General features: G+C 49.7%; 1 protein-coding gene across 2 annotated transcripts in view; it reads left to right on the forward strand.

Moving 5' to 3' along the window:
* Positions 1-289: 289 nt before the first annotated feature.
* Positions 290-16801, forward strand: part of VARS1 (valyl-tRNA synthetase 1) — a 45136-nt gene continuing 28624 nt past the window's right edge. Inside the window, exons 1-14 of one of the 2 annotated variants that reach the window (XM_069746478.1) lie at positions 290-366; positions 1555-1891; positions 1971-2114; positions 3679-3793; positions 4427-4587; positions 4665-4850; positions 4951-5078; positions 5293-5457; positions 5542-5623; positions 5706-5825; positions 16098-16206; positions 16288-16376; positions 16451-16541; positions 16627-16751. In XM_069746478.1, the coding sequence (XP_069602579.1) occupies positions 1577-1891; positions 1971-2114; positions 3679-3793; positions 4427-4587; positions 4665-4850; positions 4951-5078; positions 5293-5457; positions 5542-5623; positions 5706-5825; positions 16098-16206; positions 16288-16376; positions 16451-16541; positions 16627-16751 (1830 nt within the window). In that variant the 5' untranslated portion in view covers positions 290-366; positions 1555-1576. Of the gene's footprint in view, positions 534-1554; positions 1892-1970; positions 2115-3678; positions 3794-4426; positions 4588-4664; positions 4851-4950; positions 5079-5292; positions 5458-5541; positions 5624-5705; positions 5826-16097; positions 16207-16287; positions 16377-16450; positions 16542-16626; positions 16752-16801 lie in introns of both variants that reach the window. The other variant, XM_069746479.1, reaches the window with a different exon arrangement.

Below are 16801 nucleotides of genomic sequence, written 5' to 3' on the forward strand. Positions count from 1 at the left end.
CAGCATGTCCATCTATTGCATCAGGCTGCACTGACTTCTCTCCACCACCAGATGTCGCTTCTTGGGCTGCCCTCTTTATTGCCTGACTACAATGATAATTGCCGCTGCTTCGGTGTAATAAAATCCCAGACAACATAGCAATGGCGGCTCTTCATCTGTTTAATAATATATAAAACATTTGGAAAAAATGAAGAAACGTAATTAGAAGTCGCCGTTAGACACAGGCGAGTAGTGCGGACAGCTCGGGATGGGCAAATGGGGGTCCTCTGACGGTGCGCGCTAAGGGCGGAAGCAGGAAGTGGAAAGGGGAAAGAAAATACACGTGGGGGAATGTGCGTGACGTCACTGGCGAGGAGCTGAGGAGAAGTGAGTGGGGGATGTGGGGTAACGGGGAAGAAATGCGTGGGAGTGTGTAAGGGGCGTGAATTAGAGGTAGGCCACTGCCGGGGGGACTACAAGTCTCAGCAGGACGCCTCACTGTCATTTCAGTATCTGTGCTCCCTGTGCAGTGGCCTCAGCAGCTGGAATATCAGGTATTGTCCTCTATTATCCGTCACCTCCAGTCATAGAGGTGGGAGACAGGCGGCGGTGTGATCCTGCTCACAGCTGAGGGTTTGTGACAGTTGTATCTGCCGCCACTAAACCTATCATCCGCGCAGTACCCTCTCCGCGCAGTGCTGACGGTCTGTTACAGTGTGTCAGTAAAAACGACCTGACGATGTGACTGCCCGGGTCACTACGATGACGGCTATAGAATTTTATTTTATTTTTTTTTTTGACCGGCTAAAATAAATTAAAACCATTTCCCCCCCCCCCCCCCATTTCCCGAGACCGGTAACTTTTGTCTTTTTATCCTTCTGTTGATGCATAATTATTTTTTTTTTCCATGATCCGCTGATATTTTTGTTGATAACATTTTGTGGTGCTTAAAATGTTGTGATTTTTTTTTTTTTTATTTTATTTTTTTTTAAATATGGAACCAAAAAAAGACAATTCCGGCTTTTTAATTTAATTTTCTTTTTTTTCATTTCAGACTTTTATGGTATAAAAAGAATAGATATTTTATTAGTTGGGACATTTATGTATAAAGTAATGTTAAATATTAAATATACTTATTTCAGAGGGAATAAGGGAGGGATTGAAATCTTTTTAATATTTTTTTATTATATAATAATAATAATTTTTTATTACTTATGTTTGAAATATGTTTTTTGTTTTTACTCGAATCTGTGGTCGCCTTCTTATATACACTGCACTGTAATATTGCGGTGTAACGTGGCAGACACGGGGGTCCTCCAGTAGCCCCCTGGTTGCCATGCCAACCCATCGGAACCCCACGATTTCCATCAGAACTGACAGCCACCACTAGTTATTGACAGTAACATTTCAGATGTGATTGGCCGCTGTGTACAGGAGCGCCGTACACGTTATTTTGGGGGGGTGATGATTTGGTGACTGTATAACCCTGTATGTAACCCCTTTCTTATGTACAGCACCATGGAATTAATGGTGCTACATAAATTAATAATAACTCCGTGTCTGCTTCCTCCGCAGGTATTGGCTTCCCCCTTCCACCATGTCGACCCTCTACCTTCCCCTGTCTTCCGCCTCAGACCCGCGATGCCTGTGGGTGCGTATCTCCGGACAGTACGCCCCGCACCCTCGGCCGGCAGTGCAGGAGGTGGAGGTCGGGCCCCGCGGGCTGCCACTTCCTTGCCTGCTGTCTCCATCCACTGGCTCAGTGTGGGGAGCCTGGGCCGTGTCTTACATGCTGGCACCAGAGACCCTCTCTGGGGGAGGAGACCCCCGAGCGTTCTCCCTCATTAAGCAGTGGGTGAACTATGCGGAGTCTGACGTGTTGCCGGCTGCCTATGGCATGGACCATAAACAGGTGAGACTTACAATGAAGGGCGTCTCGCTGTATTTCTTGGAGCCTCTTGGTAACTTTCCGCCTTTTGTTGATGTCGCAGACGAAGGACCGGTCTCGTGTGGAGCTTCAGAAGATACTGGAGGTGCTGGAGGGTCACCTTAAAGTGCGCACATACTTAGTAGGGGAACGTCTGAGCCTCGCTGACATCGCAGTGTCCTGTTGTCTCGTCCATCCGTTCAGCAAGGTGAGAAAGTGTTACCTACCTGATCGCCTCCATCGGGGGTGGACAAACCTCATGAGCAAACCTGTAGTAATCCCCGATGCCAAGGCTTGGTCTACTGACTGGTTCTCACTAAGGGCTTTTCTGAGTCCGTCATACACAGTATACAGCTGTCATTCATCTGCTGTCGCTTCACTCTTATTTTCAAGAAGAACAAAAGGATCCATATTGGGATCCAAGTTACTGATTCTTCTCTTTCCTGGTACCATCTATCAGGGAAGACTCATTAGACTGTCGGTGGGTTCAGCCAACTTTGGTCCACTGTGTATAGAGGCCTTTAAAGGGGTTTACAGTTTTGGAAAATCCATGACTTCAGTTTGTTTTAAAACTAAGCAAACTGAGCTTTACTCACCCTCCCTGGGTCCACCGCTAAGTGTCTGCTGCTGCTCCCAATGTCTGCAGCGCTCATGTCACGTCGACAACACTGCAGCCAATAACTAAGCGCAGAGCCGCTGAACTCTTATTGGCTGCAGCTCTGCTGATATGACATGAGCGCTGCAGACACAAACGTCGGAAACAGCGGCACAGGACCTGGGTAGGATGATTAAAGTACTTTTTTTTTTCTATTCTAAAGCAAGCTGCGGCCAAAATGTCTTTAATATTGATGACCTGTCTATAAAATACAGTGGGGAATATAAGTATTTGATACGCTTCTGATTTTTGCATGTTTTCCAACCTACAAAGAATGGAGAGGTCTGTAATTTTTATCGTAGGTACACTTCACCTTTGAGAGACAGAATCTGAAAATAAAAACATCCCATTGTATGATTTTTTTGCATAATTAATTTGCATTTTATTGCATGAAATAAGTATGTGATACAATAGAAAAACAGAACTTTAATATTTGGTACAGAAATCTTTGTTTGCAATTACAGAGGTCAGATGTTTCCTGTAGTTCTTGACCAAGCTTGCAGACACTACAGCAGGGATTTTGGCCCCCTCCTCCATACAGATCTTCTCCAGAACCTTCAGGTTTCGGGGCAGTCACTGGGCAACATTGAGTTTCAGCTCCTTTCAAAGATTTTCTATTGGGTTCAGGTCTGGAGACTGACTAGGACACTCCAGGACGTTGAAATGCTTCTTATGGAGCCTCTTCTTAGTTGCTCAGGCTGTGTGTTTCAGGTCATTGTCATGCTGGAAGACCGAGCCACAACCCATCTTCAATTCTCTTACTCAGGAAAGGCGTTTATTGGCCAAAATCTTGTGCTACATGATCCCAACCATCCTCCCTTCAATATGGTACAGTCGTCCTGTCCCCTTTGCAGAAAAGTACCCCAAAGTAGGGTGTTTTGGTCTCATCTGACCACATGACCTTCTCCCATGCCTCCTCTGCATCATCCAGATGGTCATTGGTGAACGTCAAACGGGCCTGGACATGTGCTGGTGTGATCAGGGGGACCTTGCGTGCCCTACAGGATTTTAACCAACTTTACTTTTGTGCATACTCTTAGGTATATAACTTAGGGATGCTTCTCCTTTCCTGGGATTTGGTTGGTAACTTCTGCTCTTTTTCTCTGCCCACTTCCAGGTCATCTCTTCTTCCCACCGACAGTCGACTCCTAACGTCACTCGCTGGTACCTGACATGCGTAAACCAGCCGCAATTCAAGGAGATTTTAGGAGAGGTGCTGCCATTAAGTGGAGGTAATGACTCCCATAATTGGAGGTGCGGGGAGGATTTGATTGTCGCTTTAAGGCTCAGGGGTTTGTGCGCTGTTCCTCTGTTTTTTCTTCTGTGCCATTGCTTCTGCTATGGACTTGCATGCAAGATCTCATCTCCATTTATAACTTCTTGGCCTGATTTATAGAAAATGAGACCCCTAATAGAGTCCTGTACTAGTATGGCAGCTCAGTCCCCATATCACCGTGAGTTACCTGATTGGAAGGGGTGCCTCAAGTCGGACCCCAAATTATGAATTTCCGAATGAATGGAGCGGTAGTCGATCATACGCATCTCCACATCATTAATTCCCTATGGAACCGCCAGAAACAAGCGATCGGCTGATATTCGACACTCCCATTAAGAATGAATGGAGCAAAGGTGAACATTATCGGCCAATGCTCTAATACGGGGGCTCCTCAGATCGATCGGGGGTCTTAGCAGTTGAACCCACAGCTACCAGAAAGTTATTCTTTATTCTACTGATGGGGGATAACATCCAAATTAGGAATAGTCCCTTTTAATGTCATTAAAGGTCCATTAATCCCACTCAGTCAAGAAAATCTAATAATATTTTACACTTTATATTGCGTGACCATCTTATCTTCTTGCCCCAGACACCAAGATGGATGTGACCTCTCCACTCGTTGCGTCGGACCCTCCCGAGGTGAACGGTCTCCCCAAGACGGCTGCCCAGCTGAAGAAAGAGTCCAAGAAGAAAGAGAAGCTGGAGCGCTTCCAGCAGAAGCAGGAGAAGCTGAAAGGCCAGCCGGGCGAGGTGAGGAGGCCGCACTTCTCCAGGTTGTGATTCGTCCCCCTTCTTTGTTTTTTACCGTTGATTCTTCTCAACCACAGAAGAAACCAAAGTTGGAGAAGAAAGAGAAGAAGGAGCTCGGTGTGATCTCCTATGATATTCCCACCGCTCCAGGGGAGAAGAAGGACATCTCTGGTCCTATGCCGGATTCCTACAGTCCCCAGTACGTGGAGGCGGCTTGGTATGCCTGGTGGGAGAAGGAAGGATTCTTCAAGCCAGAGTACGGGGTGAGTGCCACCTTGTCCATGTTGGGTTGGTGGACCATCATAAAGCCCAGTGGTTATTCCATTCTTTCTTTGTTGGATCAACTTCTGTATTGTGTTACAGAGAGAAAGTATCTCCGATCCCAACCCCAAGGGCATGTTTATGATGTGCATCCCCCCTCCAAATGTGACTGGATCCCTGCATCTTGGACATGCCCTAACCAATGCCATCCAGGACAGCCTAACCCGCTGGTGAGTACCTGTCCAGATGAACAAGAAGCAGCAAAGACTAAACCTACATACAGTTTGCATGTTGTCAGCAGCGCATCTTCTATATAAACTGTCTAACAATGACCATTGGCTGATTGCCGCCATGTTTGCACAAGGCACAACCCTTACTATGGACGTTTGTTCTGACCGTCACACGATCATTGTATAGTCTAACGCCCAGTACTTTTACCCTAAGGCATCGCATGCGCGGTGAGCTGACCTTATGGAATCCGGGATGTGACCACGCTGGGATCGCCACACAGGTGGTGGTGGAGAAGAAGCTCTGGAGGGAACATCAGAAGACCCGACACGACCTGGGCAGAGAGCGGTTCATAGAGGAGGTCTGGAAGTGGAAGGGAGAGTGAGTCTCATGGTTACACGTCTCTGCATCCCCTCTTTGTATATGACTTGGGCTTCACACCGTTTTCCTTGTTGCACTCTTCAGGAAAGGTGACCGCATCTATCACCAGTTGAGGATTCTCGGCAGCTCGCTGGACTGGGATCGAGCGTGTTTCACTATGGAACCAGTAAGAAACCATCATGCTGCTTTAGTTCTTATCAGTTGAGACTATTTTTTTTCCCACCGCTCACAAAATGTTCTTAATTCAGAAACTATCAGAAGCCGTCCAGGAAGCGTTCATTCGCCTGCATGAATCGGGGATCATCTATCGCAGCAAACGACTTGTCAACTGGTCGTGCACCCTCAATTCTGCCATATCGGATATAGAGGTGAGCAATGGCAGCAGTAGGTATTGGGGAACCTTAAAGGAATATTCTGAGAGTTTGATATCGATGGACTAACGCCAGGGTAGACCATCAGTATCTGATAGGGAGAGGCTTTGACGCTTAGCACCTTCGCTGGTCATCTGATTAACTGGCGCTCTTTAACCCCTTTCTGACATGGGACGTACTATCCCGTCGAGGTGGGGTGGGCCCCCATGACCACGGACGGGATAGTACGTCCAGCGCGATCGGCGGCGCTCACGGGGGGAGCGCCGCCGATCGCGGCCGGGTGTCAGCTGTTTATCGCAGCTGACATCCGGCACTATGTGCCAGGAGCGGTCACGGACCGCCCCCGGCACATTAACCCCTGGCACACCGCGATCAAAGATGATCGCGATGTGCCGGCGGTGTAGGGAAGCTTCCCGCAGGGAGGGGGCTCCCTGCGGGCTTCCCTGAGCCCCCCGCAGCAACGCGATGTGATTGCGTTGCTGCGAGGGTCTCACCTCCCTCCCTGCTTCCTCCAGCCCCGGATCCAAGATGGCCGCGGCATCCGGGTCCTGCAGGGAGGGAGGTGGCTTCACAGAGCCTGCTCAGAGCAGGCACTGTGAAGGCTGCAGCGCTGCATGTCAGATCAGTGATCTGACAGAGTGCTGTGCACACTGTCAGATCACTGATCTGTGATGTCCCCCCCTGGGACAATGTAAAAAAGTAAAAAAAAAAATTTCAAAATGTGTAAAAAAAAAAAAAATAAAAAAAAATATTCCTAAATAATGAAAAAAAATATATATATATTATTCCCCTAAATACATTTCTTTATCTAAATAAAAAAAAAAACAATAAAAGTGCACATATTTAGTATCGCCACGTCCGTAACGGCCCGACCTATAAAACTGGCCCACTAGTTAACCCCTTCAGTAAACACCGTAAGAAAAGAAAAAAAAAAACGAGGCAAAAAACAACGCTTTATTATCATACCGCCGAACAAAAAGTGGAATAACACGCGATCAAAAAGACAGATATAAATAACCATGATACCGCTGAAAGCGTCATCTTGTCCCGCACAAAACGAGCCACCATACAGCATCATCAGCAAAAAAAAAAAAAGTTATAGTCCTGAGAATAAAGCGATGCAAAAATAATTATTTTTTCTATAAAATAGTTTTTATCGTATAAAAGCGCCAAAACATAAAAAAATGATATAAATGAGGTGTCGCTGTAATCGTACTGACCCGAAGAATAAAACTGCTTTATCAATTTTACCAAACGCGGAACGGTATAAACGCCTCCCCCAAAAGAAATTCATGAATAGCTGGTTTTTGGTCATTCTGCCTCGCAAAAATCGGAATAAAAAGCGATCAAAAAATGTAACGTGCCAGAAAATGTTACCAATAAAAACGTCAACTCGTCCCGCAAAAAACAAGACCTCACATGACTCTGTGAACCAAAATATGGAAAAATTATAGCTCTCAAAATGTGGTAACGCAAAAAATATTTTTTGCAATAAAAAGCGTCTTTCAGTGTGTGACGGCTGCCAATCATAAAAATCCGCTAAAAAACCCGCTATAAAAGTAAATCAAACCCCCCTTCATCACCCCCTTAGTTAGGGAAAAATTAAAAAAATGTATTTATTTCCATTTTTCCATTAGGGTTAGGGCTATGGTTAGGGCTAGGGTTAGGGCTACAGTTTGGGTTGGGGCTAAAGTTAGGGTTGGGGCTAGGGTTAAGGCTACAGTTAGGGTTGGGGCTAAAGTTCGGGTTAGGGTTTAGATTACATTTACAGTTGGGAATAGGGTTGGGATTAGGGTTAGGTGTGTGTCAGGGTTAGCGGTGTGGTTAGGGTTACTGTTGGAATTAGGGTTAGGGGTGTGTTTGGATTAGGGTTTCAGTTATAATTGTCGGGTTTCCACTGTTTAGGCACATCAGGGTCTCTCCAAACGCGACATGGCGTCCGATCTCAATTCCAGCCAATTCTGCGTTGAAAAAGTAAAACAGTGCTCCTTCCCTTCCAAGCTCTCCCGTGTGCCCAAACAGGGGTTTACCCCAACATATGGGGTATCAGTGTACTCAGGACAAATAGGACAACAACTTTTGGGGTCCAATTTCTCCTGTTACCCTTGGGAAAATACAAAACTGGGGGCTAAAAAATAATTTTTGTGGGAAAAAAAAAAGATTTTTTATTTTCACGGCTCTGCGTTATAAACTGTAGTGAAACACTTGGGGGTTCAAAGTTCTCACAACACATCTAGATAAGTTCCATGGAGGTCTAGTTTCCAATATGGGGTCACTTGTGGGGGGTTTCTACTGTTTAGGTACATTAGGGGTTCTGCAAACGCAATGTGACGCCTGCAGACCATTCCATCTAAGTCTGCATTCCAAATGGCACTCCTTCCGTTCCGAGCCCTCCCATGCGCCCAAACGTTGTTTCCCCCCAACATATGGGGTATCAGCGCACTGAGGACAAATTGAACAACAACTTTTGGGGTCAAATTTGTCCTCTTACCCTCGGGGAAAATACAAAACTGGGGGCTAAAAAATAATTTTCTTTATCGCCTCTCATTGGGGGACACAGGAACCATGGGTGTATGCTGCTGCCACTAGGAGGCTGACACTATGCAAATAAAAAAGTTAGCTCCTCCTCTGCAGTGTACACCCCACCGACTGGCATTATACTCTTCAGTTTAGCTTAGTGTCAGTAGGAGGTGGACACGGGTCTTTCATTAGACCCTTATCTACCTCAATGTGCGTCGTTTTCTTTCAGTTTTCCTCGGAGGGATACAGGGTGAACAGTCACACCTGTATTCCCACAAGCGGACTATGAGTACGGTGTGTACTGCCACCCCGTATCCTCATAGATCCCTCACCAGGACCAAGATCCTGGCACACCAGCGTGCTCAGAAGTCCGGTCCTGGCTCCGTCCCCCACCCACTCGCCCACCAGAGCCTGTCGGTTGGAGGAGACGAGGACGTCCATCAGCCCTGGATGTCTCACCCTCTTTTAAGGTTAGTACGGCGTGGGATGTTTTTTAGGTGAGTATTTCCCCTATCCCATCCCAGATCCTTGTTAGGGGGGGGATTCTTGTTAAGGGCTCCCAGACGGTGACCCTCTCTTACCCGGTCATCGCCTGTATCCTTTGCGGCGCGGTCGATATTTTATCGGTTCCTGGAGTTCCAGCATTTTCCCCATTCTGCAAGGGCCTTCTGCTCCAGCGCGGGGCCCTTTTCTGGCCGCAGCGCTCTCACCCGTGACCAGCACCTTCTTTCTTGGCAGCTTTTGGCTGCTGTTCGCTCCTTTCCGCGGCGCACTATCAGCGCTGCGGTTTTTCACTGGGCACAGTCCTCAGCGCAGCAGCCCTGCAGTCTATCGCGCTGCTTATCGCTGCAGCGCATTGCCCCGGCGCCGCAGGAGGTGGATCTGCGGCGCCCTTCAGCGGCGCAGCCTGGCAGGCTGCGGCGCCTGTGCCGCCAGCCTCCCGTCGCGGCGCACTGCTCCGGCGCCGCAGGAGGTGGATCTGCGGCGCCCTTCAGCGGCGCAGCCTAGCAGGCTGCGGCGCCTGTGCCGCCAGCCTCCCGTCGCGGCGCATAGCTCCGGCGCTCTATACCGGCGCCGCGGCTCGTTTCCCGGCCGCCGGTTCCTAATTTAGGCCCCGGCTTCGGCCGGGGCCTACTTCCGGTCTTCGGATCTGTCACTTCCGCTTCTGCGGGCGGGCTTTTTCCCGCCCGACATACTATGACCTGCCCACCGGCGCCTCTGCGTCTAGCTCCGCCCCCTTCCTCGTGGGACACTCGTCTGGTGTGAGCATCGCTTCACACCACAGCAGCAGCCCTTGCAGTGCCTCACGCAGCGCGCCACGCTCCTTCGCCCGCATCTTCTGTGAGCTCAGCACCAGGGGATTTCTCCACCAAGGACAAGTGGGACATCTTCCAGGACCGGGTCCGTGAGTAGCTGCACTGCAGTCTGACACCCCCCTCTGCCCACTGTCCCCTAACCAACTGGCATCTTCAGGGTCCCTCAAAATGTCTTCCTCTAAAGGGGGCCGCTCTCGCCCCCCTACTTCTTCTTCTTCATCTACTACCTTAGTCACGTACTTTGCATGTTCGTCCTGTAACAGCAAACTTCCCTCAGGTCAGTCCTCCCCGCTGTGTCAGTCCTGCAGCAACCCGATTGCTCCCACCGCCCAGGATCCCCCGGCTGTTCCGCCCGAGAGTGATCCCCCCCATCCCAGGCTGGGCCGCCTCCCTGTCACAATCGGTGGCCGATTTAACACGGGTGTCTCAAACCCTGGTGTCCGCGCTGGATCGGTTACCCCTGCAGACCCCTGCAGTGGCCAGCGGGTCGCAGGAACCGCCGCCCGAGCCCTCCTTGATTAGCCACAAAAGGTCCAGACAGGAACGTCGGTCTGAGTCCTCTTCGCGTTCCATGTCGCCGCACGGCCCTCCCCCGCGGTTGGTGTCGCACCGTTCCTCCTCCCCTGAGTCAGGCGAGGCTTTATCTGATGCGCCCTCAGAGGAGATGTCGGAGCTGGATCCTAGCCAAATCGCCACCATGAGTGAGTCGGTCCAGAACCTCATTCGGGCTATAAACCAAACCTGTGGCATTAAGGATCCCTCTACGGAACCCGCAGATCAGGCGGTTTCGTTTAGACGGGCCAAACCACCTTCAAAATTTTTTGCCCCTCATCCTGAATTCGAGGAAATCCTGGCCAGAGAGAGAGAGAATCCGACCAGACGTTTTCAGAGGGGAAAACGCCTGGGGGTGTTATATCCTTTTTCACCAGATCTTACCGCCAATTGGACGGTCTCTCCCTCGGTGGATCCACCTGTGTCCAGGCTGTCCACCAACACGGTGCTCCCACTGTCCGGCGGAGCGTCTCTGAAGGATTCTAACGACAGAGTTATAGAATCCTTCGCAAAATCTGCCTTCGAAGCGGCTTCAGCAGCGCTATGCCCGGCCTTTGCTTCCACTTGGGCCTCAAAATCCATCTCTAAATGGGCCAAGGATCTGCGGCGAGGTATCCTGGACGGGGCTCCTCCCGCGCAATTAGCGGAACTTGCCAACCAGATTTCCCACGCTGGTGAATACCTGGTTTCCGCCTCCCTGGATGTCGCCTCTTGTGCTGCTCAGGCTTCCAGCAATGCCGTTGCCATCCGCCGGACCGTTTGGCTCAAGGCCTGGCAGGCGGACTTGTCCTCCAAAAAGTCCCTCACTAGTCTGCCCTTCCAGGGCTCTCGTCTCTTTGGTTCCCAGCTGGACCAGATCATTAAGGACGCCACTGGGGGCACAAGTTCCCTTCTCCCCCAGGCTAAACCTCGTCGCCCTCCTCCTAGACGGCAGTTTCGCTCGTTCCGGCCTTTTCGTCGCTTCGCTGCGTCAAACTCCTTTTCCCAGCAGCAACAGAGGCCACAGGCACGTCAAGAGAAGAAGGCGGTGTCCTTCAGGCCCACTCCGTCCTGGCGTCCTCGCTATTCCCAGGGTAGATCGTCCAGGCCCAGGGCTGGAAGATCCACTTCCGCATGACTCTCGGCAAGACTCCAGCCCAACTCCCAGGTTGGGGGGCCGTCTTCTCCGTTTCAGGGACGTCTGGATTTCCGCAGTAGAGGATGCATGGGTCAGGGAAGTTGTGTCTTCGGGATACAAAATAGAGTTCGCCTCCCAACCCAGAGATCGTTTCTTCCAATCTCGTCCTCCAAAAGATCCCGCTTTGGTTCCGGGCTTCTTCGCAGCCATCGCTTCTCTGCTCAAATCCGGGGTAATCGTTCCCGTCCCAGAAAAGGAACGGTACACGGGTTTCTACTCGAACCTCTTTGTGGTACCGAAAAAAGACGGCAAGGTTCGTCCCATTCTGGACCTCAAATTGTTGAACAGGAGGGTTCGCCTGAGACACTTCAGGATGGAATCCCTTCGTTCAGTAATTGCTTCCATGGAGGCTCAGGAATTTCTATGCTCTATAGATATCCAGGACGCCTACCTACATGTTCCAATATTTCCCGGACATCACCGTTTCCTGCGCTTCGCAGTGCAACAAGATCATTTTCAGTTCGTCGCCCTGCCGTTCGGTCTCGCAACCGCGCCAAGGGTGTTCACGAAAATCATGGCGGCGCTGATGGCCATTTTGAGAGTCAGAGGCTTGGTTCTGTTTCCATACCTCGACGACATCCTCATCAAGGCTCCGTCCTTTGCTCAGGCCCACGAAAGCTTGTCCATTGTTCTCGACACCTTATCCCGTTTCGGATGGCTGGTCAACCGGAAGAAGTCCTGCCTTATTCCTTCTCAGCGCATCATCTTTCTGGGCATGCTCTTCGACACTCGTCAGTCCAGAGTCTTCCTTCCCAAGGACAAGAGATCCACCCTTTGTCGGGACATTCTCTTGCTCCAGGGTCCTCGGCCTCCCTCCCTCCGATCGGCCATGAAGGTTCTGGGGAGGATGGTAGCTACCTTGGAAGCGATTCCCTTCGCCCAATTCCATTCTCGATCCCTTCAGCAAGCCATTCTGTCTCAGTGGGACAGGTCGGTCTTCTCCCTGGATCGGCCGATCAGACTCTCCTTTCGGGTCAAGCGGTCTCTCAACTGGTGGCTGACGTCTCCTCTCATCTCCCAGGGCAGGTCCTTCCTTCCGGTTCACTGGCAGGTGGTGACAACGGATGCCAGCCTGATCGGCTGGGGTGCGGTTTTTCGCCACCTGACGGTTCAGGGCCGTTGGTCGCTGCAGGAGTCCGCGCTGCCGATCAACGTCCTCGAAATTCGGGCCATCTTTCTGTCCCTCCGCCATTGGGAAAGGATCCTCAGGGGCCTTCCAGTCCGGATCCAGACGGACAATGCCACGGCTGTGGCATATGTCAACCATCAGGGGGGGACTCGGAGCTCCTTGGCCCTTGCCGAGGTGTCCAAGATCCTCCTTTGGGCAGAGGAAACGGTTCCGGTGATATCCGCGGTGCATATCCCCGGCGTAGAAAACTGGGCCGCCGACTTCCTCAGCCGCGAGGGTCTCGCGGCAGGGGAATGGTCCCTGCATCCGGAGGTCTTCCATCAGATTTGTCTTCGTTGGGGAACTCCGGATGTGGATCTCACGGCGTCTCGGATCAACAGGAAGGTTCCACAATTCGTCTCCAGGTCACGCGATCCCCTCGCAGTGGGCGTCGATGCTCTGGCCATCCCTTGGTCACAGTTCGAGCTGCCCTATCTGTTCCCACCCCTTCCATTACTTCCCAAACTGTTGAAGAAGATCAAAGCGGAAGGGGTGCCGGTCATCCTGATCGCCCCGGATTGGCCCAGGAGAGCTTGGTTCGCGGAGCTCGTCAACCTTCTCGCGGACGCTCCCTGGCGCCTTCCAGACAGGCCCGATCTGCTGTCCCAGGGTCCGATCTGCCACCCGAATTCTCGGTCGCTCAGTTTAACGGCGTGGCTGTTGAGACCGCGGTTCTAAGAGCGTCCGGCCTTTCGGACCGGGTGATTCACACCATGATTCAGGCTCGGAAGCCTTCGTCTTCCAGGATCTACTACCGCACCTGGAAGGCCTACTTCCGTTGGTGCGAGTCCAACCGCGTGCCGCCTATGGTCTTTTCCCTGCCTTCTCTTTTGGCCTTCCTTCAGGCAGGACTGGATTCGGGCCTGGCTCTTAGTTCTCTGAAGGGTCAGGTCTCTGCGCTTTCCATCCTCTTTCAGAAGACCTTGGCCTCTCGGCCACAGATTAAGACCTTCTTTCAGGGGGTAGCCCACGCCGTCCCGCCGTACAGGGCCCCTGTGGAGGCATGGGACCTAAACCTGGTACTGGACGTTTTGAAGGTTTCTCCCTTTGAACCTCTTAGGGAGATTCCTCTATCAGTTTTATCTTGGAAGGTGGCCTTTCTTGTGGCCATCACGTCCATTCGCCGCGTTTCCGAGCTGGCGGCACTGTCTTGCCGCCCTCCGTTTTTGGTCATTCACCAGGACAAGGTGGTCTTCCGACCTCCACCTTCCTTTCTTCCTAAGGTGGTTTCCACCTTCCACCTCAACGAGGACATCGTTCTACCTTCCTTTTGTCCAGCTCCGACTCATCCTCTGGAGCGATCGTTGAACAAGCTGGACCTAGTCAGGGCAGTGAGGATTTATCTGGATAGAACATCCTCTTTCCGGAAGACGGATTCATTTTTCGTCATTCCTGATGGCACGCGCAGAGGCCAGCCGGCTTCTAAAGCGACTATTGCTCGCTGGATCAGAACGGCAATTTTGGAGGCTTACCGGGTCAAGAACAGAGTGCCCCCTCCTGGGATTAAGGCTCACTCTACCCGGGCAGTCGGCGCCTCCTGGGCGGTGCACCACAGGGCTTCCGCCCTACAGCTTTGCAAAACTTGGTCTTCCATCCACACGTTCGCCAAATTTTACAAGGTCCATACCTACGCATCGGCGGACGCCAGCCTAGGCAGAAGGATCCTGCAGGCGGCAGTGGTGAGTCCTCTGACCTGATGGAAGTCTGTTTTCCCGCCCTTGGGACTGCTTTGGGACGTCCCATGGTTCCTGTGTCCCCCAATGAGAGGCGATAAAGAAAACAGGATTTTTTGGTTGCTTACCGTAAAATCTGTTTCTTGAAGCCTCCATTGGGGGACACAGCTCCCTCCCAATGTTTTCTGTTATCTGTTCTATGACTGTTCTCACGTTACAGTTCTCAAGTTTGTGGTTATGGTTTTTCAACCTTGTTTCATTATCTCCTACTGCTTTCTCACTAACTGAAGAGTATAATGCCAGTCGGTGGGGTGTACACTGCAGAGGAGGAGCTAACTTTTTTATTTGCATAGTGTCAGCCTCCTAGTGGCAGCAGCATACACCCATGGTTCCTGTGTCCCCCAATGGAGGCTTCAAGAAACAGATTTTACGGTAAGCAACCAAAAAATCCTGTTTTTGTGGGAAAAAATTTTTGTTTTATTTTTACGGCTCTGCATTATAAACTTCTGTGAAGCATTTGGTGGGTCAAAGTGCTCACCACACATCTAGATAAGTTCCTTAGGGTGTCTACTTTCCAAAATGGTGTCACTTGTGGGGGGTTTCAATGTTTAGGCACATCAGGGGCTCTCCAAACGAAACATGGCGTCCCATCTCAATTCCAGTCAATTTTGCATTGAAAAGTCAAATGGCGCTCCTTCGCTTCCGAGCTCTGCCATGCGCCCAAACAGTGGTTTACCCCCACATGTGGGGTATTGTCGTGCTCAGGACAAATTGTACAACAATGTTTGGGGTCTATTTTCTCCTGTTACCCTTGGTAAAATTAAACAAATTGGAGCTGAATTAAATTTTTTGTGAAAAAAAAGTTAAATGTTCATTTTTATTTAAACATTCAAAAAATTCCTGTGAAGCACCAGAAGGGTTAATAAACTTCTTGAATGTGGTTTTGAGCACCTTGAGGGGTGTAGTTTTTAGAATGGTGTCACACTTGGGTATTTTCTATCATATAGACCCCTCAAAATGACTTCAAATGTGATGTGGTCCCTAAAATAAAATGGTGTCGTAGAAATGAGAAATTGCTGGTCAACTTTTAACCCTTATAACTCCCTAACAAAAAAAAAATTTGGTTCCAAAATTGTGCTGATGTAAAGTAGACATGTGGGAAATGTTACTTATTAAGTATTTTGTGTGACATATCTCTGTGATTTAATTGCATAAAAATTCAAAGTTGGAAAATTGCGAAATTTTCATAATTTTCGCTAAATTTCCGTTTTTTTCACAAATAAACGCAGGTACTATCAAAGAATTTTTACCATTGTCATGAAGTACAATATGTCACGAGAAAACAATGTCAGAATCACTGGGATCCGTTGAAGCGTTCCAGAGTTATAACCTCACAAAGGGACAGTGGTCAGAATTGTAAAAATTGGCCCGGTCATTAACGTGCAAACCACCCTTGGGGGTAAAGGGGTTAATTATTTACTAAGCACTGAGGACTTTACATGGTAAAGTGAATGGTGCCATTCAAAACTACAATTCCTTTTGTAAAAAAATAAAAAATTCCCAAGTTTTTGTACAGTTATGTCCGGGGGAGGGGGGAAAGTTTGGGCTCTTTGCAGAAAAGGAGACAAATAAGTAAAACGAAAGCACAAAAATTAAACTTTTGCTCTGTCATGAAGGGTATATCTGTCATTAATAGTTGGGCCGACTTTTTTCCACTTACTCGTAGCGGGACCTTAGGGGTTGCAACGTGACCCCATTCACTGCATTATGCTGCCATATAATCGCACAGTCGTGGCCAAAGTTGCCGTCTAGCCCCCGCTTTACTCTCTTGCATGATTGACATCCCCGGATTCTGCATTGTAGGTGGACAAGAAGGAGCTGACGGCTCGCACGATACTGCCGGTGCCTGGGTACAAGGAGGGCGTGGAATTTGGGGTGTTGGTCTCCTTTGCTTACAAAGTACAATTTACAGGTGAGATTTTGTGTATTTACGACTCTTGTTTTCTTTAATTATTCATTTGCTGACTCCTTTCTGCTTTGGACGCTCTTCTAGGCGAGGAGGTCGTGGTGGCCACAACTCGTGTTGAGACCATGTTGGGGGACACGGCGGTGGCTGTACATCCTCAGGATCAGCGGTACCAGGTAAAACAGCGTTTCTTCTTTACGTTCTGAACATTTTGGCTGTGGATAGTGACTTATCCTGTTTCTGATTCCAGCACTTGCGGGGAAAGTCTGTTGTCCACCCCTTCTCCTCTCGCCTCCTGCCCATTGTGTTCGATGAGTTTGTGGATATGAGCTTCGGGACTGGTAGGTTGGGAACTACGCAGGACACTTCCGTCATGAAGCCGCCCGTGTCTCCTCATCGTATTCTCTCTCTCTTCCTCCATTTCAGGCGCTGTGAAGATCACCCCCGCTCATGACCAGACTGATTATGAGGTCGGGATGAGACACTCCCTGGGGTTTATTAACATCATGGACGACAATGGGCTGCTGGTGAATGTTCCTGAGCAATTCTTGGTGAGGAGTTCATCTGATTATTTATTTTTTTAAATAGTTTTATTTTTTTA

This window comes from Ranitomeya imitator, chromosome 2 (genome assembly GCF_032444005.1).
Source record: "Ranitomeya imitator isolate aRanImi1 chromosome 2, aRanImi1.pri, whole genome shotgun sequence".
Lineage (NCBI taxonomy): Eukaryota > Metazoa > Chordata > Amphibia > Anura > Dendrobatidae > Ranitomeya > Ranitomeya imitator.